At 40.1% G+C, this 27788-nt stretch overlaps 1 protein-coding gene across 1 annotated transcript in view; it reads left to right on the top strand.

Moving 5' to 3' along the window:
• The window catches only part of sli (slit guidance ligand), a 159231-nt gene that overhangs the window by 106953 nt on the left and 24490 nt on the right, over window positions 1–27788 (top strand). Inside the window, exons 6-21 of the mRNA XM_089712697.1 lie at window positions 5463–5606; window positions 5805–5966; window positions 6986–7056; window positions 8049–8193; window positions 9573–9716; window positions 9958–10029; window positions 10249–10320; window positions 10472–10543; window positions 11593–11756; window positions 18141–18297; window positions 19190–19281; window positions 20076–20202; window positions 20682–20753; window positions 21113–21273; window positions 22833–22962; window positions 26841–27018. Coding sequence (XP_089568823.1) covers window positions 5463–5606; window positions 5805–5966; window positions 6986–7056; window positions 8049–8193; window positions 9573–9716; window positions 9958–10029; window positions 10249–10320; window positions 10472–10543; window positions 11593–11756; window positions 18141–18297; window positions 19190–19281; window positions 20076–20202; window positions 20682–20753; window positions 21113–21273; window positions 22833–22962; window positions 26841–27018 — 1963 coding nt within the window. The remainder of the gene's footprint in view (window positions 1–5462; window positions 5607–5804; window positions 5967–6985; window positions 7057–8048; window positions 8194–9572; window positions 9717–9957; window positions 10030–10248; window positions 10321–10471; window positions 10544–11592; window positions 11757–18140; window positions 18298–19189; window positions 19282–20075; window positions 20203–20681; window positions 20754–21112; window positions 21274–22832; window positions 22963–26840; window positions 27019–27788) is intronic.

A 27788-nucleotide genomic window follows, 5' to 3' on the forward strand; every position in this document is an offset into this window, starting at 1 on the left:
TAAAAAATTAAATTCATCATCAGTGCTTGCGGAGTCCTATTTGAGGGACCATGTTGCGGAGTGTAATGTATTATTTGAATTGCGACATGTGACTGCAGATGAAATTGTTAAAACTTTTAAAACATTAAACTTAAAAAAAAACATGTGATCTCTGGGGAATGTCTGTGAATTTAGTAAATAATATTATAGAAAACATTGCCAACCATTTAGCGTTTATATTTAATCAATGTTGTGACTGTGGTATATTCCCAGATTTATTAAAGTTTAGTAAAGTTATTCCTTTATTCAAAAGCGGTGACCAAGAAGACTGTAATAACTATAGGCCTATTTCTATTTTACCAACTTTGAGCAAAGTCTTCGAGAAATTGATTTTAAACCAATTATGTAGTCATTTTGTTTCAAATGGTTTACTGCACGCCAAACAGTTTGGTTTTACAAGGGGGCGCTCTACCACTGATGCTGGAATAGCTCTTTTGTCACATATATATAAAGCATGGGAAAATTCAAAGAATGCTTTGGGGATATTCTGCGACCTTTCTAAGGCTTTCGACTGTGTAGAACATTCCACTCTATTACGGAAACTAAATTTTTATGGTATCAAAGGTTTATCTCAGGACCTCATAGCTTCATATCTTCAGAACAGGGTACAGACCGTTGTTGTTAATGGAGAGAAATCTTGCGGTGCGCCGATTAACATTGGTGTTCCGCAGGGATCTATCTTAGGACCGTTTTTGTTCTTAGTGTATATTAATGACCTACCTTATTATTTGCAGGATATGTGTGAAATAGTACTGTTTGCAGATGATACCTCATTAATATTTAATGTGGATAGATATGACACAAATGTTGACGAAGTAAACTCTGCTCTTTTACGCATATCTAATTGGTTTAATGCTAATAATTTATTATTGAATGCAAAAAAAACAAATTGTGTAGAGTTTATCCTTCCAAATGTAAAAAAGGTCAAAAGGGATATCATTTTAAACGGGGAGGTATTATACCCTGTCGAGTCTACTGTTTTTCTTGGTTTGACACTAGATGAGAAGCTACAATGGGGGACCCATGTTGCCACCACCGCTGCTAAGCTCAGCTCAGCTGCATATGCAGTTCGAAGAATAAGGCATCTCACCGATGAAGATACGGCTAGATTGGTTTATTTTAGTTATTTTCATAGCATTATGTCCTATGGAATTCTACTATGGGGCAGGGCTGCAGATATAGAAACTATATTTATATTACAGAAAAGAGCCATACGCTCTATATATAATTTACGTGCTCGGGACTCACTAAGAGATCTCTTTAAGAATATTGGTATCCTCACTGTACCATCACAGTATATATTTAATAATGTTTTACATGTACACAAAAACGCGGACTTACACACAAAAGTAGGAGATAGACACTGTTATGGCACAAGGAATAGAAATAAAATTGAAATGCCATTTTATAGGTTAGCTAAAGTTAAAAATTCATTTATGGGCCAAGGTATACGTTTTTACAATAGAATTCCTCATAGTATTAAAGAGTTTAGTAGTGTTAAATTTAAAACTTATTTAAAAAATGTATTAGTTCAGAGAGCCTACTACAGCATTAAGGAATATATGGAAGATGAAAATCCATGGAGGGTTGTCGCGTAAGAATAACAGGACAGTTCTTTGGCATATTATGATAATATATAATATTATGTAGTTAGATGTAAGTAACATGTAATGTAAAATTATATTGTATATGGACATGACTTTAAAAGAGCAACTATGGAGTTTCTTGCCGGTTCTTCTCCATAGATACTGCTTTCCGAATCGGTGGTAAATTTAAAGAATGTAATGACGATTCAAAAGTGCTTCTGGAAGAAGTCTAATTGAATAAATAAATGTTTGAGTTTGTTTGAGTTTAGTCTAAACCAAATATATAAAAAGCTGAAGAGTTTGAACGCGCTAATCTCGGGAACTACTGGTCCGATTTGAAAAATTCTTTCGGTGTTAGATAGCCCATTTATCGAGAAAGGCTATAGGCTATAATATATAATATATCATCACGCTAAGACCAACAGGAGCGGAGCAATGCGGGTGAAACCGCAGAGAACAGCTTGTTAATTATAAAACACACGTTTAATTTGGATTCCCAAACACATTTTCCGTCGAATATTCGTACATTTTCTCCGTTTCTCCTTCAACTAATGTATTATTAATTCTACACCCAATATCCCAAACCGTGGATATCAGACAAAGGTTTACATAGAGCTATAATAAATGGAGGAACCCTCAAATTTTTTTTACAAAATTATTAATATTTATCCGTTTAAACGCATTATTATTTATACTTTGTTGATTATTAAAAAGATAATGAATATCATTTATAGCCGGGTTTATAAAATCGCGACCTCTGTTTATGTTCTGTTTAGGTTATCTGTCAGTTATGGAGTTTCTTGCCGATTCTTCTCCATAGACACTGCTTTCCGAATCGGTGGTAAATGTTAAAAATACTTATGTAATGTCGATTCGAAAGTGCTACTAAATAGTAGTCTAATTGAATAAATGAATGTTTGAGTTTGAGTTAAGATGAAAAATAACATAAGAAAACATTTCTTAAATATAGGCTAGCAGGGATTTTATCAGACAGCCGTAATAGGGACTTTCTGCGACGATTAAATAATTAGAAGAGCGATGTATTTTACTTAAAAACATACGAATACGAATTTACAAAATTAGATTTTCATTAAGAAATATGCAAACATGGGGACTACCGATTTTGATAAAATAAAACATGTCATAATGCCTTCTTGTGGATGATTTTATGCAAGTATTATTTTTAGAAATTAAATATTTTAACGGATTTTAAACGCGATTTATTCATTATTGATTATACTATAATCCCAACGTTTCGCACAATTTGCAGCGAGACTGACAATAGTATAATGAATCCGTCGTCGTACTTATAATGAAATAGTAAAATCCGTCAAAATCTTTAATTTCTAAAAATGCCATCTCCAAATTTTCACACACAGTCAGGTGGCGGCTCCATCTATTATTCACTGGCAGATATTTCGTAATTTCGCGAAGTGATACCGTTGTCATTGTATGGATATGGCTTTTAATTGATTTTTACTGAATATTCCTATTATCTATAAACATTTTAATTCTATAAATAATCATTGTATTGGTATTGTATGTTTCATTACTTAAAAAAATTGTATCCTACTAATATTATAAATGCGAAAGTTTGTGAGGATGTGTGTGTGTTTGGTTACTATTTCACGCAAATACTACTGAACCGATTACAATGAAATTTAGCACACATATAGAGGCTAACTTGGATTAACACATAAGATAGAATTTATCCCGGAAATCCCACGGGAACGGGAACTATGCGGGTTTTCCTTTGAAAACAAGGGTGAAGCCGCGGGCGGAAATCTAGTATTATGTAATTATGAGTCAACTTATTTTTAGCACTATATAAACTTGGTCGATTCGGTTATTAATTACTGTAGCTTTTCATTCTCTTATTTAATAAGTTACTTTGAAACTAGAGAACTAGATTATGTTTTTAAACTATGGTTTTGACGAGAATTTTATCCCGGTTTCCCAGCAGAGGTGTAAAACTGTATGATTTTAATTTCAGCTGTCATTTTAATTTATATAATAAGTCATAAAATATTTAATTCAATTGTTATTGCGTCTTAAATTAAATATTAATCAACATTACACATGTTAATACTAAGATTTTAGTACATAATAAATTATTAGAAATACCATGTAACGGTGTGTTATAATGTTTTATTGTTACAAGAACAAAGCGTAGTAAATTATACGCGTATTGTTTCCGATAATTGAAGCAGAAATGAAAATCAATTGAGCCGTTACAGAGCTGTTAATTAATAATGTACGTTTACTTCGTCGTTAAACTTGCCTATTTTCTATTGGCTAGAAGTCGGTTTGTTATCACTACATAGTATAAAACAAAGTCGCTTTCTCTGTCCCTATATCCCTTTGTATGCTTAAATCTTTTAAACTACGCAACGGATTTTTATGCGGTTTTTAAAGTGAAACTTTTATTACATCGTCTCAAACTTTTTGGTCTGTGTAGCGCATGTCGCGTGTATCGCGGCTGCCGAGTGGTATACCTACTCGGCAGCCGACCGTCACGCGACATGCGCTACACAAAGCAGTGTTCGGAACCGTTCGAACAGTTTCACTTTTACCGTGGTTTCATAAAACCACACAACATTTTTTTTAATAGATAGAGTGATTCAAGAGGAAGGTTTTAGTATATCATTTATTAGGTTTTAGACAAAGCGGGTGCAGCCGCGGGTGGAAAGCTAGTTTTCAAATAAAATAGAATACTTTTGAACGCTTTCAACGAATATAATATTGCCTAAAACTTGAATCGCTATTTTGATTCAAATGTAATACAAAATTATTATGTATACCATGTTACAATGGCCACTACATTATTTTAATTAAAAATACTCTAAAATCATACAATTTGTAAGTTTGTATGTCTATTCACTATCAAGTAAAAACTCTACTTTATATTTATAGGTATAAGTATATATGTATACTGTATAGGTATAAATAACAGACATGCTTAAATATTCTTAATAAAAAAATAATAAGGATATATCCGCACATCTCATACATGACTTCATATTCAATTCTCATAAAAAATAAGGGTATATCCACATGATATTAGCAAAACGTCTGCTGAGTCGGCAGTCGCGTGCCGAGTGCGATCCGAGCCTAAGTTGCGTGAAAATGGCCGATGGGGGAATGCATACATAATGCAACTTAAATAATAACTTAGATTGATGAAGCTATCAAGAGTGCTTAGTTTTAAGTAACTTGTGTTTTTTATTTTTTTCGATATTGAGTTTATAACTAGGTATATGCTATGTTGAGAGCCCGACTGTGGCTTTAAGACGTAAAAAAAACATACATATCGATGTTTTAAGGGAGGGAAAACTGCGAAAATCTATTTTTGTTTTGTTTTTTAACTGTAACGTAGATTTTGTTGTGCAAACAAGGATTAATTTATATTATGAATAAAATAAAAAAAACTTTTACTTCTATATCTACTTATTCATAAGTAAATACATGCAAAAATAACTATAAATACGTTTACTAATTTTTCAATTAAAACAACAAATCTGTACTTAACATTTTTATATGAAATTTTTTTAAAGAATGCAATCGATATTTTCAAATTTTGAAAAAAATATCCAATTTGTACTTAACTAAAATGCACTAATATCAAATAACATAGGTAATAAGTACTTAGTCATTAATACAATCTTTATTACTTTGAGATACACAATACACATGAAACATACATTTTACAGGTTGAAAATTTTACACAGTACATAACAGGTTCTTAGGTAAACTAAAATTTTAAAATCCCGCACAAGGCAATGCCTGTCCTCCCAAAAAATCAACGCTACATCTAACGTTGCGCACCCATCCTTCCAGAGACCTCAGCCGGAACGACTTAACCGCGATCAGCCGGCGCACATTCCGCGGCCTCACGGCACTCAAGTCGCTCCATCTCGGCTGGAACCAGATCAAATGTATTGACGATAAGGCCCTGGAACATTTGAAGAGCTTGCAGTATCTGTAAGTATGGAACAATAATGAAAAAAATCTGGTCATAAAATGTTACACCATAAAACAGAATACTTATTAGTAGCCGTACCAGGCAGTCTGCTCGTTTGCCTCCCGATGCCATATAAAAACATCATCATTATCATACATGTGTCCACTGCTGGACTTATGCCTTAGTCATATAAAAACATAGTTGTTTCCCCCTTCCAGGACGTTAAACAACAACAACCTAACCTACCTATCGCTGGACGCGGCGATGGTAGCACGGCTGCACGCTCTGCGGCTGTTCGACAACCCCGTGGTGTGCGACTGCAGAGTGGCGCGGCTTGGTGCAGCCGTGCGTGCGGCCGGCTTGCTCGGCGTGGGGGCGAGGTGGGTGCAACATACTAATATTATAAAGCTGAAGAGTTTGTTTGTTTGAACGTAACGTAACATAATATGACTGACATAATTTTTTAAATAGATATCTATTTTATTGATAATTGTGAAACGTTATTTTGTGTAGCTATCAGTTATTTATTTGTTCTTATATCAAAACCGTTTTTAAAGGCATTTGGTGTTAGCCTATAATTAATTGTTGCACTTGATTTTGTTAAATTGCATTTTCCTTGTATGTCTATAATTAGTGTTAACAATTGTTGGCTATCCTTTGTAAAATAAATAAATAAATAAATAAACGTGCTCAGGAACTACTGGTCCGATTTGAAAAATTATTTCGGTGTTAGATATCGAGGAGGGCTATAAGCTATATATCATCACGTTAAGACTAACAGGAGCGGATTAATGCGGGAAACCGCGGGGCACAGCTAGTTTATACCGGGTGTGATCGTTAACATTACTTTGTAACTATTGCAGATATCAAAAAACTTTAAACTGATATTGAAAGTACTACTTATGCCTAAATAGTAAAATGACAATATAAAGAATACAGGACACTGTACGAAAACAACACGACGCATCTGTCGCTGGATGACTGCAGGTCAACACAATATATAGGATTACTAGAATAGCATCATGCAGGAATGCTACGATAAGAAACTTGAACTTTTACACCATTCTTGCCGAAGGTCCATGAAAAAAATTCGCTTTCTAAAAAGCTGTTATTTAATTACGAATATATTATATTATCATCCTTATATACTCTTGTCTTGGACTCTAATCAATTAAATAAATAAATAAATCATTTATTTGCACCATAATATGTTACAAAAATATAATGACCCAGGCTCCTAATATAGTTGTAAACTGTTTTTCAGGAGCCTGTGTTCATACTAATTTATTATCATTGTTACAATGGCGTATACACGAATTTAGTCAGCTTATTAGACATAATTTATTATAATATTATTTGTTACATTTTAAATTTTACATCATTAATGTTTATTCTCCAGATGTCAGGCGCCAGCCGCGCTGCGCGGAGCCTTCCTCAGCGAGATAGAACCTCACGAGCTTGTTTGTAACGGTAAGTATACCTTCATCCATGCTATAAGGATAAAATATATGAACAGACATAAGACAAATGACAGATTTCATCTAAAGACGTGTTATACCACGCCATTTAAATTGTACTGTACAAAATAGAGTACCAACAGAATTAAAATTCTGAAGCACCTTAAGTCATTAATTCAGTAATTCTGAAACATTGAAGAAGCGTATCAGCAATATAAAATCCCTTTTGAGAGAAGACGTAGAGGCGTCGGTCAGCAAGTATTTTTTATACTTGATTACGTGAATTACAATAGCAGGAGGCGCAATAGCAAGTTGGTTATTCGCTTATAAGAGTCAGGCAATCACATCTATTCTATCTATATTCTGTCGCGCGTGCCACGTTCAACCTACCTATAACTGTAAAAATATCTGAACCTTATCACCCACACAATAAAGTCGCTTTTCCAAGACCAGACTTTCATATTACCATTCTAACGCGTGTACAACATACCTACAATCTTACAAACAATCTGAACCTTATCATCTACACAGCAAGGTCGCTTTTTTAAGACCAGACTTTCATATTGGCATTTTGTACAGCCTACCTATAGCTGTAAAAACAATCTGAACCTTATCACCCACACAACAAAGTCGTATTTCCAAGCATACTGCACAGATTTCCATATTGCTAATCTGTAGCATATCCAACTTATCTATAACTTCGAAAACAATCTGAACCTTATCACCCTCACAACAAGGTCGCATTTCCAAGCCCAAACATTCCCATCGTCTTTCTGCATAAAACTTATCCATAACTTCAAAAACAATGTGAACCCTATCACCTACACAATAAGGTCGCATTCCCAGGGCCGAACACAGGCACGACAGCGGAGTGCTCCGCGGAGGCGCGCTGCCCGCCGCCGTGCCGCTGCTCGCCCGACGGGACTGTGGACTGCCGCGAGCGGCTGCTCGGCGCTCTGCCCGCTGCCATACCGCACCGCGCTACTGAGATGTGAGTCACTACAGGCCCCAACACAGCCACGACAGCGGAGTGCTCCGCGGAGGCGCGCTGCCCGCCGCCGTGCCGCTGCTCGCCCGACGGGACTGTGGACTGCCGCGAGCGGCTGCTCGGCGCTCTGCCCGCTGCCATACCGCACCGCGCTACTGAGATGTGAGTCACTACAGGCCCCAACACAGCCACGACAGCGGAGTGCTCCGCGGAGGCGCGCTGCCCGCCGCCGTGCCGCTGCTCGCCCGACGGGACTGTGGACTGCCGCGAGCGGCTGCTCGGCGCTCTGCCCGCTGCCATACCGCACCGCGCTACTGAGATGTGAGTCACTACAGGCCCCAACACAGCCACGACAGCGGAGTGCTCCGCGGAGGCGCGCTGCCCGCCGCCGTGCCGCTGCTCGCCCGACGGGACTGTGGACTGCCGCGAGCGGCTGCTCGGCGCTCTGCCCGCTGCCATACCGCACCGCGCTACTGAGATGTGAGTCACTACAGGCCCCAACACAGCCACGACAGCGGAGTGCTCCGCGGAGGCGCGCTGCCCGCCGCCGTGCCGCTGCTCGCCCGACGGGACTGTGGACTGCCGCGAGCGGCTGCTCGGCGCTCTGCCCGCTGCCATACCGCACCGCGCTACTGAGATGTGAGTCACTACAGGCCCCAACACAGCCACGACAGCGGAGTGCTCCGCGGAGGCGCGCTGCCCGCCGCCGTGCCGCTGCTCGCCCGACGGGACTGTGGACTGCCGCGAGCGGCTGCTCGGCGCTCTGCCCGCTGCCATACCGCACCGCGCTACTGAGATGTGAGTCACTACAGGCCCCAACACAGCCACGACAGCGGAGTGCTCCGCGGAGGCGCGCTGCCCGCCGCCGTGCCGCTGCTCGCCCGACGGGACTGTGGACTGCCGCGAGCGGCTGCTCGGCGCTCTGCCCGCTGCCATACCGCACCGCGCTACTGAGATGTGAGTCACTACAGGCCCCAACACAGCCACGACAGCGGAGTGCTCCGCGGAGGCGCGCTGCCCGCCGCCGTGCCGCTGCTCGCCCGACGGGACTGTGGACTGCCGCGAGCGGCTGCTCGGCGCTCTGCCCGCTGCCATACCGCACCGCGCTACTGAGATGTGAGTCACTACAGGCCCCAACACAGCCACGACAGCGGAGTGCTCCGCGGAGGCGCGCTGCCCGCCGCCGTGCCGCTGCTCGCCCGACGGGACTGTGGACTGCCGCGAGCGGCTGCTCGGCGCTCTGCCCGCTGCCATACCGCACCGCGCTACTGAGATGTGAGTCAATAGTGACTAAAAAATTGACTAGTTACCTGTACCAGCCCCCCTATGCAAGTGGCTTTCTGTTAGCGTAGCGTTCAATAGAATAGACTACGAATACTACGATATTCAATTGAGTATAATAAAAATTTTCTAATTTAGAATAAGCGTAACTTTATTCACCACCTGTTATTTGTATGAACTAGCCCCTCAGTCACTGCCCGATCACTTCGCTATCGCATCAGACACTTTCCACTAAAAATTTATTCACGTATCACTTTCAGACGCTTAGAACAAAACGAGATAACAGAAGTGGGCGCGGGCGCATTCGCGTCTGTCAAGCGAGTCGCACGTATTGACCTGTCCAACAATAAGATAACTAAGATCGCGGGAGACGCTTTCAATGGTCTGGTGCATCTGACGTCTTTGTAAGTATGAGTTTAATTTTTTTGTGTCTAGAATGTGTATTTTTGGGTCCTATGGACCTCTAATAAACTTTGACAATCATATTACTATAATGTTTGTGACCACTTTATGCTATATACGAAATTCTTCGTAGTCCACGACCCTCCCTTTAATATTTTCTTACTACTCAATAAATTTATTATTTTCTTTCTTCATTCATAGTGTCCTGTTTTCAACACGCACAATTTTGTTTTTCTTTTTCAGAGTACTGTATGGAAATAAGATAAAGGACTTACCGTCCGGGATTTTCCATGGACTCACATCATTGCAGTTATTGTAAGTATTATATATTTTTGTAAGTTTTAAAACGTGATAAATAATAATTTATAAATTTTTCAAGAAACAGAACATGTCCATGGTATAATCAATAATTTAAACACGCTTATAACAAAGCCTTCTACGATAATCGATAAAAATTAAATGCGGATAATTATTGTTTAGAAGATTATTCGACCACTTAATTTGATAATTAATTATGTATTTGATATGTTCTAGGTTACTCAATTCGAACGAAATTTCGTGCGTGCGGAAGGACACATTTAGAGATCTGCAGAGCTTAAAATTGTTGTAAGTATGTGACAAGATGCACTTTAAATATTATTAATACTACAAAATAGCGATTCAAAGAGTTAATTAAAGAAAAAAAAAATGCTTATTTGTACGGAACCCCTAGTGTCGCTAGTCCAATACGTACTTAACCAATTTTTATTAATTTCAGATCGCTCTACGACAACAACATTCGAACTCTACCAAACGGCACTTTCGACGCATTGACCGGCATACAGACGCTGTGAGTAAATGAAAAAATGGAACAATATTTTATTTCATAGCTATATTAATTTTTGAACAACCTCAGCGGTTCAAACCATGATATTAGGGATCATGACGTCATGTTATATACCTTTGAAATCAAATTAATGTTAATTTTATTCAAACGTCTACTCTATCAGCTTAAAAAAGAATAAATTTAAAAAAAAACGAATCAATAACTCCACCCTCTTTATCACTTTTATAAAGATTTTCTTATTACATAATATCTTCTAATATACGTTGTCTTGCGACTTTTAAGAGTTTAATAAAGAAATAAATTAAACTTTTTCGTATAAAATAATCTTCTAATTCCAGTTATTTTGTTCAATAAATCATTTATTTATTCCCACACCAGACACCTCAGACGTAATCCGGTGTCTTACGACTTTAACAGTATAATAGAGAATTAATAGTAGCAGTTAATACTATTAAACTAACTGTAGGACTGACCGGTTGGCTTGGTTGGTAGTGGCCCTGCCTTCCAAGCCAGAGGTCGTGGGTTCGATTCCCACCCACAAATATTTGTGTGATGAACATAGATGTTTGCTCTGTGTCTGGGTGTTACATAATATCTATATAAATATTTATTTAAAATTATATATGTATGTTTATCAGCCATTTGGTTTCCATAACACAAGCGAAAGCTCAGTATGGGATCAGATCGTGCCGTGTGTGAAAATTGTCCTGAAATATTTATTTATTTATTTGTATGTATTAAAACCCATGAACGACGACTTTCACAGTTTAATAAAGAATTCATTAAGTAACGATTCTATAATCTATATCTTTATCACTTTTACAAAGATTTTCTTATAAAATATCTTCTAATTCCAGTTATTTTATTCAATAAATTATTTTTATTCATTTATTCTCAAACCACCTTCCACCCCGAGACACTTCGGGTGGAACCCGTTGTCTAGCGACTTTAACAATTTAATAGTGTTTAATAGAGAATTAACAGTTACAATTAGTTTTTTCTCTATTAACTTACTGTATTAAAAGTATTAAAACCCATATCTTCACTACCAGACACCTCGGCCGCAACCCGTTCTCATGCGACTGCTCGCTGCGCTGGCTCGCGCGCTACTTGCGGCGGAACCCGATCGAGACGTCCGGCGCCAAGTGCGACGCGCCCAAGCGGGTCAGTCGCAAGCGTATAGATGCGCTAAGGGAGGACAACTTTAAGTGCAAACGTAAGTTTTTGACGTGACAACGTCTTATAATTCGATAGAGCCGGCTGCACGCACGAAAAAACATGACTCATGCGGCGTTACCTCGCTCTGAGGCGTTCCATGTAAGGCTTGAAGTGCAAGCGAGAGCGCATTTTTTTTAATAAAGGTATTTAAAGAAACAGGTTATAAAAAATATATAATTATATTTTGTCGTTTTTACAACAATTTTTCAATGATAGATGTTGAAAATTACTTAACCTAACCCAAATTTTGATCAAAAATTTTACCCGCGTGGCTTCGCTCCTGTTAGTCTTAGCGTGATGATATAGCCTAGCCTTCCTTGATAAATGGGCTATCTAACACTTTTACAAATCGGACCAGTAGTTCATGAGATTAGCGCGTTCAAACAAACATACAAATTCTTCAGCTTTATCATATTAGTATAGATTATAAAACTCTGCCTAATACCGGTTTAGGTAGAGTTTTATTTTTTAGTCTAGTATTGTAATGTTTTAGTTGTTTATTACGAGAATGAATCCTATCCTATCCTACTATTCTCCTAATATTATAAATGCGAAAGTTTGTGAGGATGGATGTCTGTGTTTGTTACTCTTTCATGCAAATACTACTGAAACGATTGCAATGAAATTAAGCACACATATAGAGGGTAACTTGGATTAGCACATAGGATAGGTTTTATTCCGGAAATCCCACGGGAACGGGAACTATGCGGGTTTTTCTTTTAAAAGGCGAGCGAAGCCGCTGGCGGAAATCTAGTATAACTTAAAATAAATACTTATATAGATAACTAGATTTCTGTCCGCGGCTTCGCCCTTGTTTGCAAAGGAAAACCCGCATAGTTCCCGTTCCCGTGGGATTTCCGGGATAAAAACTATCCTATGTGTTAATCCAAGTTACCCTCTATATGTGTGCTTAATTTCATTGCAATCGTTTCAGTAGTATTTGCATGAAAGAGTAACAAACATCCATACATCCATACATCCTTATAAACTTTCGCATTTATAATATACTAGCTGTTGCCCGCGACTTCGTCCGCGATTCGGTCGTTTTTCGTCATTCGTCGTTTAAAAAAAATACATGACACTTTATTTTTGAATGTTCTTAATTGTCTCTTATAAAATTTAACTACATTAAAATTGAATACTCTGATAAGAAAATCTTAAAATCATCGAAAATCATAGACATCGAATATCTGAGGAAAACATGAATGAATGTGATTTAAATTCTACATTTCGTAGTAATTAAAATAATAATCTAAATTAAATGTAGATTAACAGTTTGAGCGCACCATTATAGAATATGTACCTAAGTAATAAATTACGTTAGTTTAGATAGTAACTTTACTAAAAACACGATGACTTTCTTTCGCGCTCGGTACCACAAACTAAACATGTTTGTGGTACGTGGCCCGCGTCACTTTACCCCCCACGAGTTCCCCTCCGTTGCTATGCGAAAATACATTCGTCGCCCTACTGTAGGAAAAATTGTAATACTGTGGCCTGGGCGTTATAACACGCTCAGGGAATTCCTGAGTGCTGATAGACTTCCGTCTATCGGCATTTATACCAATTTTATATTAATATCACCATCTTGAGGAAAAGCTTCTAATGTCGATTTAAAACGCATATATACGGATTAACCTGATGAATTAACATGTTCTAAAATTGTGAAATGAGTTCAGTTTTAAATTCGAGAAATATTGATTTCTTGTATTCGATTATTCGTCGTAGTCGAATACAAAATAATATATTTAAAGAAACTTAGGTTGGCCTTCAGGCAAAAGGGATCCTATCAAATGATAAACTTGACCTTGTATCTTTAAAGTAAAAATGAAAGGAGCATCTGATAATTGTTGAGCACCAAAGGATCATTTAAAACGCAATACCATAAGAGCTAATATTGTCTAAGAACTGTTTAGATTGCACATGTTCCTCTAAAACTTAAAAGTAGTGATTTCAAAGGTTCCGGCGTATCTTCAAACGAAAGCCGACTCCTTACTCCACTTTAAAGCATTACAAAAAGAACATACTACGTTAATATCGCCTATACAGAAGATGATCTGTAATCAATTGTGAGGTTATAAGCAAACCCACTTTTATATTATGTTGTCGGACCACACCACCGAATTTGTAGATTGATCTTCTATGTTTACCTCTAAGTCATTAAGACTATGTCGAAATCTGTCTGCAGTAAGACGGGCCTCTCGCTATTCGTCCGTTTAAAGAGACCAATAGTTTCAATTCTTAATCTTTCATTAAACAAACTTATTAATCGTTCTTGTCTCAAATAATGGTAATATTCGCGTCCCTACTCTAGTCATTGCTTATGCTCATGTTCATCTTCGAGAGATCGAATAATATTATGGTGCATCCTATTATTTGTCAAACGGTCTTCATATTGAGTAAAAGTTTCAGAATTCTCGAGATAAAATATGACGATCGTGATCAGCTGTGAGACGTAATTCCCTCTCAGTGAAGGTTTCGGTCTCACGGGATAGTACAATATGCCATTTGCGATCAGCTGTGAGACGTTATATATACCCTCTCAGTGAAGGTTTCGGTCTCACAGGATAGTACATGCCGTTCGCGGTCAGCTGTGAGCCGCAATTCTCGTTGTGAAGCGGTTTCAGGTTCGGCATAACACATGTTGTTTTCGGTCAATAGTAAGCCTCTTATCTCTAACGATCCTTGAGAACTCTTATTTCTCATTTTCTTAACTTTGCTCGAATTTCGATATATAAAGATTTTTTAGGTGGCACTGATGCGGGTGAATAAAAATTAAGTTAAAACGGACTAAGAGTGTTATAATCTCAATCATCATCATCAATACATATAATAAAATTGTGGAAAAGTGATGTCTGTACAATTAAAATATGTAGAAAAAAATTAGCAGGTGTTATTATTATCGAGAAATCGAGAGAAACCATTTTTTTCTCTTAAAAGCTCCCCCGCTCGCACTTCCCGAACTCCGATTGACCGTAATTTATTTTTCCTTACATTTTTATCATATCCTTTTCTAATGGGTTTCATCCTACTGCGATTTTTTTTTGTTTCAAAAATTATCTACCCTGGTGTATAGGTAAATTTTCCACATAAAATGTCCTTTAAATTATGTCGTATTATATTTTTAACCCCCGACGCAAAAAGACTGGTGTTATGTGTTTGACCGCTATGTATTTCTGTGTGTGTATGTGTGTCTGTCTATGGCACCGTAGCTGGCTAACAGGTAAACCGAATTAGATGCGGTTTTTTTTGTTAGGCAGAATATTTTCCGACGCTGGTTCTTAGATAAAGTGTATCAAAATTGGTTCATCCACTTATTATACCTACATAGGGGTAAAAGTGGGAATGAAAAAAATGAAAGTTATAATTTATTTTTAAAGATCGTCGGGAAGTTTATGAAATTATTTATTCCTTTTTCTATACACTTTTCTTCGTCTCAACGGTTTAGTTACGTGCTCTCTCTCTCTTCAGCCTTTAGTTACGTGCGTGAGACAGGAAAGATCTAATTTGGATTTGTTTCTGGATTTGATAAAAACTGAGTATCGATTAAGCTGATCAGTGGCTACTGGCTACACCATAGATTATTAAAAACATCCGTTTAAGAAAGGAAGGAAATAGAATTTGCTCCTCTCCCCCCCCCCCTGGTTCCTAAGAAATAATATGACATAATTTAAAAGAAATTTTACGTAGAATTAGTTATAGTTAGGCATTTCTTTTTTGATTTTCGATATTATATACTAATCATAATTTTTAATTACAATAATATGTAGTAACTATTTGGTATAGGTTAGGCATTTCATTTCTTGATTTTCTTTAATAAGTTGGTACGTAAGTTTTTTAGCTCAGTTTAGTAAGAAATTTTAATAACAATTCTTTTAATTATTTATGGTAGTACAACAGTACAGTATGGTTGTACGTATTTACTCAATAATTGTATGTTATGTAGTAATTCAGCATGGGCGTAGCCACGGTGGGGCTGGGTGGGGCGCTTACCCGGGCTTTGATCTGGTAGGTACTAATTGTGAAGGGGAGTGGGCGTGGGCGTGGGATTAGGACTGAACGTGGCATATGGCGTGGGAGTGCGAGTGGGCGCGGGAGTGGGAGCATGAAAATAAAAATGATTTTTTATTGTTGCCCCACCCTGAGCCCATGGTCATAGGTCCCATAGTCACTATTCCACGCGAACGAAGTCGCGGGGACAGCTAGTAGACAAATATAATCAGAAAGCTTTGAACTCCTAAGCTCAACCATAAAAGATAGACATTTATGATGTCGGGAGATATTTTTTATATAATATGGAGAACATTTCTTTCATACTTGATTTCTGTGTAGCTTTAACCATTAAGATACACGCATTAAGAACGCACACGCGACGAAAGCTTAAAAATGGAGTTGCTGCTCTGCTCACGAATATGAAAAATAATTGTACCAAGTTTCGTTTAAATCCGTCGAGTAGTTTTTGTTTCTATAACGGTTATACAGACAGACAGACGGACAAACATTTTTGACGTCGATGTCGATCTCTAATCACCTCGTGATAGTTATTTAGGAAATATATTTCATGTGCAGAATTGACCTCTACAGATTTAATATAAGTAGGTATACATATATTTAGATTCCAATTTCCATGTAACGTTAAATTCGACTATACAATAACTAACAGACAACGCAGGTTACTCTCGTTTCCGTAAGTTGAGGCGGCTACATATTCGGTCCTAATAACATGACTTTTTGTGAACGAAACGACAGCGCGGTTTAATTCGATGGCAACACCATCAGAAAAAAGGAAATATTTTTAACTTTGAAAAAATATTATGATTTACACTATTAATACTATTTTAACATTAACACAAAATATAAGACTGTGAGTGTGTAAAAATAAATCCAGCTAGTTTCACATCACACTTATGTTTATAATTAGGTATACGACATGAAAATATATTAATTACCAAGCAATAATCATACAGATAAATACTGAACAAAAGTATTAACAGTCAAAGTATATTTTTACTAACAACATGTAAATGATGAAGGAATAATAATTATCAACGAACTAACCTTTTTGTATTAGAGTCCCGCATCGTGATCGAATTATTAAAACACGAAGATTTTTAAAAATGTAACCAATGAACACAATCAATATTAGATTAACTGTAATGGTGTCTAGTTTGACTTAAAATAATATACATCTACCCTCACTTTTAAAAATGTAGTATATTCACACGAATTATATAAGCGCACCTTATAGGGAAGGGAAGATTTATTATGGGTTAAAGAGTTAAATAAATAAATAACATAATTATATTTAAATTATTAATTTTTAACATTGTGTTCAGTAGTGATAACATGTAAATTGATTTGATTTTTACGAAATCTCATAGATGGCGCTGAATCAAATTTGTCTTTATAGTACTAAGATTCATTAAACAGTTTCTCTGCCCAAATTACGTAAATGACGTAGTTTTTATAGTGTAAAGCTAGATAATAGCATGGCTTACTCAAAAACAACATTTAAACATGAGTCTTTAGATTGTACGCTGTCGTAGTACACGGAATACGTAAGAAAAGTAAAGGTTCACAGCTCCTCCCCCGGAGGTGATAGCATGATAATATGTTTAAAAAAACCTCACACGACCTGTTAGTAATATTCATGCAAAATTTGAAGTCAATCTATGCAGTACTTTTCGAGATTAGCTCGGACAAACATACAGACAAACAGACAAACAGACAAACAGACAAACAGACAAACAGACAAACAGACAAAAATTCTAAAAACTATATTTTTGGCTTCTATATCGATTATAGATCATGGATTATGTATTCTTTTAAAAAAATATTCAATGTACAGTTTTGACTTTCCTACGATTTTATTATATGTATAGATAATATTAGATAATATTAGATTATGAGAATCTATATCTATACTAATATTATAAAGAGGAAAGGTTTGTATGTATGTATGTATGTATGGTTTTCACGCATAAACTACTGGACCGATTTTGATGAAATTTGGCACAGATAATCTTTAGATCCTGAGAAAGAACATAGGCTACCTTTTATTACGAAATATGTAACCACGGGCGAAGCCGGGGCGGACCGCTAGTCTAATATTTCTAATTTCTAATATATATTATAAAGGCGAAAGTTTGTAAGGATGTATGGATGTATGGATGTATGTATGGATGTTTGTTACTCTTTCACCTAAAAACTACTGAACCGATTACAATGAAATTTAGCACACATATAGAGGGTAACTTGGATTAACACATAGGATAGTTTTTATCCCGGAAATCCCACGGGAACGGGAACTATGCGGGTTTTCCTTTGAAAACGCGAGCGAAGCCGCGGGCGGAAATCTAGTATATTATAAATCTTGCTATAGCGGGTGAGGACACACTAGAAGCGTGCGGCGACGAGCCCCCGTGCCCCGCGCAGTGCGCGTGCGCGCGCGGCAGCTCGGCGCGCGGCCTGCGCGTCGCGTGTGCGCGCGCGGCGCTGGCGGATATACCGCGCGACCTGCCCATGGACACGCATGCGCTGTGAGTATACAGATAAATTGAAATTAACCCTGGAGGGGAGTACTTGAAATACTGAAGATAGAAAATACTGAGGATGAAAGGAAACATTCCATTATTTTTAAAAAGAAATAGAACTGCATTCAAAGATTTTCGAAAATTCTCTTGCTTCGACCGGGACCAGGGCCCATCGAAAATTTCCACACTGTAGATGTAAATAAATAAATAAATAATTGAGTTGCAGAATATTTTTTGTTTACGTCTTACTATAGTTTATTCCTCTGGATTTGAAACTTATTTGAAATTACATATCATATTTTTTTTTTCTATAACTTCTTCACAAGCTATGATGCTGTGCTATACGGTCGCGGACTAATCTTAAAGTTCGCGATCTGTGTTCGCGATCGTACAATAAATTATGCTGCTTCATATTTCTTAAATAAATATTATAATTGTTTCTTTTGCTGTTATTTTTTCTGACTAAATGGTAAAATAGACAGACATCGAAAAATGAAAAGTAACATCATTCTTTCACGTCTGTTTACACGTCTTATTCGTGTTTCCAAAATTATGCTCCAGTTTTAAATAAATAAATCTTTCATTTGCATTTACCAAAACATGGTATTTTAGGGTGTTATAACTTACAATATAATATTACAGCATGTTTAGCCGATATTTAACAGCGTGCAAATTATTTTATTACATATCTATAATCAAAGTGTCTAATTCATTTGTCATTCATTCATATTATTCATTAAACAATTACATTCTACAGACGTGTCCGAAGATTTAACACATCTTTCTGTCTGTAGATGCCTATTGGCTGTGAAATTGCTTACCATCAGGCGATCCACATGCTCGTTTGCCTACTTTTATATAAAAAAGTCATATAATCACGAATCCCTTTTTCTTTCAGCATAATGCCAGACAATAATCTTGGTCAGATCAAGTCTGACGGCTTCCTCGGTCGACTGCCAGATCTCACCAAGTTAGATTTTAGGAACAATGGTAAGATTTAATGTTGATTTTAATTATTTTGGCGAAGCTTGTCTTTAAACTTACTATGAGTGAGTGCCTTATTTCCTAAAAATAATTTATGTTGTAATCCAGGTTATTAAATAATTTTTAATTTTTATCCAATTTCATTATTTGTCATAAAGTATATTAACTGTGACGATGACTGCTAACCAGCATTTGGCCGGCGTGATAGAATATAGCCTGTATTAGATACCTACAGGAGGATTTACATCATACCTCATAGGGGGCCCGTGTCCCAGCAGTGTGAAGTCCCATGTCCTCAAGTGGGGTAAGGGGCAGATGCATACATCTGTTTCACTGATCGATTTTTTTAGGGACAAGTAGGTGATCAGCCTACTGTGTCCTGCCAGACCGAGACATTTTTTTTTCTTCGTCTCCACCGGGAATCGAACCCAGGACCCCTCGGTGTTACGCTCACGCGTCAACCACTGTACCAATGAGGCGTGTCCCAGCAGTGGAAACGTATATTATGATGATGATGACGATGACGACTGCCACAAAAATTCGTCAAATCTTGTTCGCGGTGTGTCCCTTAGACACATAAAACTGAAAGAATAGAATAAATTCGATCGCTCTGGCGGGTCACGAGTGGCTGAATCGGTCAGGCATCCGCCCCGGAATGGCGCGAAAGAATGCGGGTTCGAGTCCCGCTCGTGATCGAATTTTTTCTATTCTTTATAAATTTATAAATCTTGTTCACTTTTGTATCAAACAAATTTTTAACATTTCAGTTTTTTATAGCCCTTTTAATATTACTTCCCCAGGTATCACCATAATAGAGGACAATGCGTTTGACGGCGCTGCCAACATCCAGGAACTACTGTTAGACTCCAACCTGCTTGAGACAGTGACTGACAAAATGTTCTTTGGACTTCATAGCTTGACTATATTGTAAGTAATTTATGGTTTTACTTGAGAGATCAGACAATTTTTATATGATAGTTCTAGGATTTTCGTTAAAAAAAATCTATTAAAACGATTTCCAACAAGCAGCTTTGGTAACGGCTTATTTTTCTTAGATAATAGAGCTAATTTGTTTCTGAAAAAAAAAAAAATGCCAGTTCGCAGCCTCAGCCTCCTGTTATAAACGTTAAAATTTAACTTAACTAATGTTACTTCTACCTTTCCACCCGCGGCTTCGTCCGTTTTGTCTGAAACCTAATAAATTATATACTAAAACCTTCCTCTTGAATCACTCTTATCTATTAAAAAAAACCGCATCAAAATCCGATACATATTTCTAAAGTTTTAAGCATACATAGGGCAGAGAAAGCGACTTTTAGAACATTATTAGAAAGTTCTTCCGGCTCTTTTTTAGATTTCATTTTTAATCGACATAATATCTATAATATTAACACATTTGTTTACAGATCTCTAGCGGATAATAAAATACGCTGCATCGCTCCAGGATCTTTCGACCATCTCAGTATGCTGTCCACACTGTGAGTACAAATCTATCGTCAGGTTCTATAGATAAAAAAAACTTTACTTTGCTTTAAATATGGTGCAATAATATTCTTAAAGTACAAACATGTTTAGCCAATACAATATAGCATGCGAAATAATTCCATCCATCTTTATGCATGCATGTTAAATATTAATTATCGATTAGGTGTTTTTTCTTTGTCTCTCCTACTGCTGGGTGTTGGCAAAAATAATATATATGTTCACAGTGAAAACATAATAAGGAGAAAACATGCCGAAAAACGAAAACTCTTCAGCTTTATAATACATATTAGTATAGATATGAAATTCGCTAAAGAAGTTTTCACTTCCAAAATTAATTCGCCGTTATTTCTAGCACACTATCCGGCAACCCGCTGGAGTGCACCTGCCACACAGCGTGGCTGGCGGGCTGGCTCCGCGCGCGGCGCCTCGCGCCCGCCGCCGCCTGCGCGCGCCCCGCGCCGCTCGCCGGCACTGAGCTCGCGCGGGCTGACGTCGGGGAGTTCAAGTGTGCGGGTGAGTATAGTAGCCGGGATATCCAACCCCCCAGCACACTATCCAACCCCCAGCACACTATCCAACCCCTCAGCACACTATCCAACCCCCCAGCATACTATCCATCCCCTCAGCACACTATCCAACCCTTCAGCACACTATCCAACCCCTCAGCACACTATCCAACCCCCCAGCACACTAGTTCCCCCACAGCACACTACTAGAGTTCAAGTGTGCGGGTGAGTGTATAATCTAACTATTGATCCGGTGCATATTGCGACACGATATACGTATTCTCACAATTTGTTTGAATAAAATTTATATTAAACAATGATTGTTTTTTAGGAGGAGGAGGAGCTATTATACTGGTAAAATTGGTCGGCACCCAGGTCTATTCATAACAGTTTGTAATATGAGTTACTAGCAAAGCGCACGTTGTGGTCACCATATAATAATTAATTAGGTATCCTGCCACAATTATGTTTTACATTGATATCTGTCCATATTAACAATATGATTCCGATGATTCGAGTGCGTTATAAATACATATTATGTACGTACGTACGTCATAATGCGATGAATATAAAAAAAATATATATTTTTAGTATAAAATTAGTATAGTATAATATACAAATATAATATTCGAAATATTACTCATATCTTATTTAATTGCATTAAATAAACGTCAATAAAAAACTGTACCTACAATCTCGCATTTGCTCATTTAATTATTTTCCATGCCGAGTCAAAGGATTCAAAGGAATTATAAAAAATTACGAATCACAGGCAGAATTACAATTGATATCAAAAACTATTAGACTACAGGCCCATATTGAAAAAATTATGGGTCATTTGAACCAGCAGGTGACCTATCTAGAACGATATAAGAGCATAAAATAATACAGCACTATACCGTCACTTGTAAGCTGTCCACTTGAGTGCAGATGAGAATTCGAAAATACAGGTAGAGATTTTTTCCCCTTGTCTCCATGATTTTTGTACGGCATTACGGAATAATGGATTAAAAGCAGTATTGAAATAGTATGACATAGATGCCGTACAAAAATGGTGGTCCACAAAATCGGAATTTATTTTTATTTTCCGACAATTGCCGGGGTAAATTTGGTCATTGAATTTTATGCTTTTATATCGTTCTAGATAGGTCACTTGGTGGTTCAAATGACCCATAACTTTTTCAACATGGGCCTGTAGTCTACAGCCAGGAATAACGAATATAGCAAGGATAGACGTGCAAAAGTGCATGACATAGAATTAAGAAAAAAAAAACCAACAAAAAACATGCTTTATGCTTCATGCTTTACTCATGACGACAAAATCGAATGGTACCAATGTATTTTTTTGGAATTTTGTTTAGAATTTGATCGCGTTATAAATATATTTTTTTAAGAATATAAAACATTCGGATACTCCGTTTCGAATCCCGCCCCGTGATCGATTTATTTTTTTAATAGAAACAATGCTATAAAAACCTAAACATCAATTTGAACGCGGTTCAGTTTTTCGTTTTTACGTAGAATTATATGTCAGCTAAAAATGATTGAATATTAAAACGATTGTAGCGGAGGACACAGGCTGCCTGCCGGCGGACTACTGCCCGGCGCGCTGCTCGTGCGCGGGCAGCGTGGTGCGCTGTGCGCGCGCGGGACTCCACGCGCTGCCCGAACGGATACCGCCTTATACTACTGAGCTGTGAGTGTCTAACATTATTATTGTAGCGGAGGACACAGGCTGCCTGCCGGCGGACTACTGCCCGGCGCGCTGCTCGTGCGCGGGCAGCGTGGTGCGCTGTGCGCGCGCGGGACTCCACGCGCTGCCCGAACGGATACCGCCTTATACTACTGAGCTGTGAGTGTCTAACATTATTATTGTAGCGGAGGACACAGGCTGCCTGCCGGCGGACTACTGCCCGGCGCGCTGCTCGTGCGCGGGCAGCGTGGTGCGCTGTGCGCGCGCGGGACTCCACGCGCTGCCCGAACGGATACCGCCTTATACTACTGAGCTGTGAGTGTCTAACATTATTATTGTAGCGGAGGACACAGGCTGCCTGCCGGCGGACTACTGCCCGGCGCGCTGCTCGTGCGCGGGCAGCGTGGTGCGCTGTGCGCGCGCGGGACTCCACGCGCTGCCCGAACGGATACCGCCTTATACTACTGAGCTGTGAGTGTCTAACATTATTATTGTAGCGGAGGACACAGGCTGCCTGCCGGCGGACTACTGCCCGGCGCGCTGCTCGTGCGCGGGCAGCGTGGTGCGCTGTGCGCGCGCGGGACTCCACGCGCTGCCCGAACGGATACCGCCTTATACTACTGAGCTGTGAGTGTCTAACATTATTATTGTAGCGGAGGACACAGGCTGCCTGCCGGCGGACTACTGCCCGGCGCGCTGCTCGTGCGCGGGCAGCGTGGTGCGCTGTGCGCGCGCGGGACTCCACGCGCTGCCCGAACGGATACCGCCTTATACTACTGAGCTGTGAGTGTCTAACATTATTATTGTAGCGGAGGACACAGGCTGCCTGCCGGCGGACTACTGCCCGGCGCGCTGCTCGTGCGCGGGCAGCGTGGTGCGCTGTGCGCGCGCGGGACTCCACGCGCTGCCCGAACGGATACCGCCTTATACTACTGAGCTGTGAGTGTCTAACATTATTATTGTAGCGGAGGACACAGGCTGCCTGCCGGCGGACTACTGCCCGGCGCGCTGCTCGTGCGCGGGCAGCGTGGTGCGCTGTGCGCGCGCGGGACTCCACGCGCTGCCCGAACGGATACCGCCTTATACTACTGAGCTGTGAGTGTCTAACATTATTATTGTAGCGGAGGACACAGGCTGCCTGCCGGCGGACTACTGCCCGGCGCGCTGCTCGTGCGCGGGCAGCGTGGTGCGCTGTGCGCGCGCGGGACTCCACGCGCTGCCCGAACGGATACCGCCTTATACTACTGAGCTGTGAGTGTCTAACATTATTATTGTAGCGGAGGACACAGGCTGCCTGCCGGCGGACTACTGCCCGGCGCGCTGCTCGTGCGCGGGCAGCGTGGTGCGCTGTGCGCGCGCGGGACTCCACGCGCTGCCCGAACGGATACCGCCTTATACTACTGAGCTGTGAGTGTCTAACATTATTATTGTAGCGGAGGACACAGGCTGCCTGCCGGCGGACTACTGCCCGGCGCGCTGCTCGTGCGCGGGCAGCGTGGTGCGCTGTGCGCGCGCGGGACTCCACGCGCTGCCCGAACGGATACCGCCTTATACTACTGAGCTGTGAGTGTCTAACATTATTATTGTAGCGGAGGACACAGGCTGCCTGCCGGCGGACTACTGCCCGGCGCGCTGCTCGTGCGCGGGCAGCGTGGTGCGCTGTGCGCGCGCGGGACTCCACGCGCTGCCCGAACGGATACCGCCTTATACTACTGAGCTGTGAGTGTCTAACATTATTATTGTAGCGGAGGACACAGGCTGCCTGCCGGCGGACTACTGCCCGGCGCGCTGCTCGTGCGCGGGCAGCGTGGTGCGCTGTGCGCGCGCGGGACTCCACGCGCTGCCCGAACGGATACCGCCTTATACTACTGAGCTGTGAGTGTCTAACATTATTATTGTAGCGGAGGACACAGGCTGCCTGCCGGCGGACTACTGCCCGGCGCGCTGCTCGTGCGCGGGCAGCGTGGTGCGCTGTGCGCGCGCGGGACTCCACGCGCTGCCCGAACGGATACCGCCTTATACTACTGAGCTGTGAGTGTCTAACATTATTATTGTAGCGGAGGACACAGGCTGCCTGCCGGCGGACTACTGCCCGGCGCGCTGCTCGTGCGCGGGCAGCGTGGTGCGCTGTGCGCGCGCGGGACTCCACGCGCTGCCCGAACGGATACCGCCTTATACTACTGAGCTGTGAGTGTCTAACATTATTATTGTAGCGGAGGACACAGGCTGCCTGCCGGCGGACTACTGCCCGGCGCGCTGCTCGTGCGCGGGCAGCGTGGTGCGCTGTGCGCGCGCGGGACTCCACGCGCTGCCCGAACGGATACCGCCTTATACTACTGAGCTGTGAGTGTCTAACATTATTATTGTAGCGGAGGACACAGGCTGCCTGCCGGCGGACTACTGCCCGGCGCGCTGCTCGTGCGCGGGCAGCGTGGTGCGCTGTGCGCGCGCGGGACTCCACGCGCTGCCCGAACGGATACCGCCTTATACTACTGAGCTGTGAGTGTCTAACATTATTATTGTAGCGGAGGACACAGGCTGCCTGCCGGCGGACTACTGCCCGGCGCGCTGCTCGTGCGCGGGCAGCGTGGTGCGCTGTGCGCGCGCGGGACTCCACGCGCTGCCCGAACGGATACCGCCTTATACTACTGAGCTGTGAGTGTCTAACATTATTATTGGTGTAATGTCTTATAGCTAAAATTAAAAAAAAAAGACGGGTTGCACTCCGGGAGTGCCGGGAGAAGTGAAAACTTGTTTATTAACGTTCAGCATGTTTGATATTTTGGAATAGTATCCGTCTTACGCATGGAATATAAGGGCTAAAAAAAAATCCGTGTTACGCTTTTTCGATCAGGCCACGTGTCCTGACGCGAGTTTAAGATTTTATACCCAACGCCGCTAAAGAAGTTTTCACTTCAAAAATTGCTTGAAGATATTGGATTTTTGTAATTTTTAAACGTGTTTCGCTCATGTGTGTGCTTGTTATGAGGTAACATAGGTACGTTGTTATTTTTCATCGATTATTTCAATTGCAACGAATATAGTTTTCTTTACCAACTTTATTGTGTCCATTAATGGTCCATTACAAAGGTTCTAATCCTATGTCGTTCATCCATCCATCCATCCATTCAGCCCGGATAAGTCCACTGTTGGACGTAGGCCTCCCCCATACTGTGCCACAGTTGCCGATCTTTGGCTTTGCTTAACCATCTGCGCCCAGCTGTCTTAACTATATCATCCGACCATCTAGTGGGAGGGCGTCCAACAGTGCGCCGTCCGGTTCTTGGTCGCCATTCAAGGACCTGTATTCCCCAACGAGCATCGGTCCTGCGGGCTATGTGGCCTGCCCACTGCCATTTTAGTTTGGAGATTCTGAGAGCAATGTCAGTTACCTTCGTCCGTCTGCGAATTTCCGTATTGCGGATCTTGTCGCGCAGAGAAATTCCGAGCATTGCTCTCTCCATAGCTCGTTATAGCTCCTATGTCGTTACTCGTTACAAATTTCATCAAAATATCTGGTACAATGGTTTAGACGTAAATTGTAACAGGAATTATATACGAACCACTTCCTAATTTATATTTTTACTAGAAATGTTATAAAGAATAAAGAAACAAGCGAAGAGTGAACCGGTACCTACTAGGGAAGCGCGTACCATCTTAGGCCACATCTTAGCTTCCCATCAGGCGAGATTGTGGTCAAGCGCAACCCTATCTAGTTATCTACCATAATAAAAACAGTTTATTGTTGAGGAAAAGCACGCTCTGCAGCAGTTCATGTTACAAATCCTATGTATTTAAACTTATTATTTACCACTAAATATATTACACTTATTATTTGCCTGATGTATTTATTTTACTAGCAAATTATATATCACTTTCAGGTACCTAGAATCGAACGAGATAACCAGCATATCCCCAGAGCAGATCAACCACCTGACCCAGTTGACTCGACTCGATCTCTCCAATAACAAGATCAGTGTCCTCTCTAACAACACCTTTGAGGGTCTCAGCAAGCTGTCCACGCTGATAGTCAGTTATAATAGACTGAGATGCGTGCAGGTAATATTATTATAACGATTATAACAACGAAACAATTAGGTATAACAAAAATAAAAGAAATTTATTCGTTTGGAAGGAGCCTGCTTATTGATAGCGCGGAAATTTTGAATATACGACGGTTATCATAATAATGAATAGAAGTAAAATAAATAAATAAATATTTCAGGACAATTTTCGCACACGGCACGATCTGATCCCATACTAAGCTTTCGCTTGTGTTATGGAAACCAGATGGCTGATAAACATACATAATATATAATTTTAAATAAATACTTATATAGATAATAAACACCCAGACACAGCAAACATCTATGTTCATCACACAAATATTTGCCCCGGGTGGGAATCGAACCCACGACCTCTGGCTTGGAAGCCAGGGCCACTACCAATCAAGCCAACCAAAAAAATATTAGTAGGATCATTTGGAATGTAATTTGTTTCAATATGAAATTTCTTCGTTTTAGCATCGTATAATATGCGAACCCATAATGCTCTACCCAAACGTGCTCTATGTGGATTATAAAAGGTTTCACTTAATTTATCAAGAAAGTAGTTCTATATGTATATTATACAGTAATAGGAAAACCATTTTAAGATAAACGGATGCAATTTTTACAGTAAAAGCATTTGAAAATAAGAAATTTATTTCGCCTTTTTTTATTTAAACGTAAAGCAGCAGAATATTTGTTTTAGGGCCGATTTTTCAATGCTTGGCTTGCTTATCCGTCCAATAAGGTATTACACGATAGTATTAAAATGTCACGTAAACT

The sequence above is a fragment of the Colias philodice genome, chromosome 29 (genome assembly GCF_061535455.1).
Source record: "Colias philodice isolate Cphi_HAF_F1 chromosome 29, ilColPhil1 Martin Lab GWU primary, whole genome shotgun sequence".
In the NCBI taxonomy this organism is placed as follows: domain Eukaryota; kingdom Metazoa; phylum Arthropoda; class Insecta; order Lepidoptera; family Pieridae; genus Colias; species Colias philodice.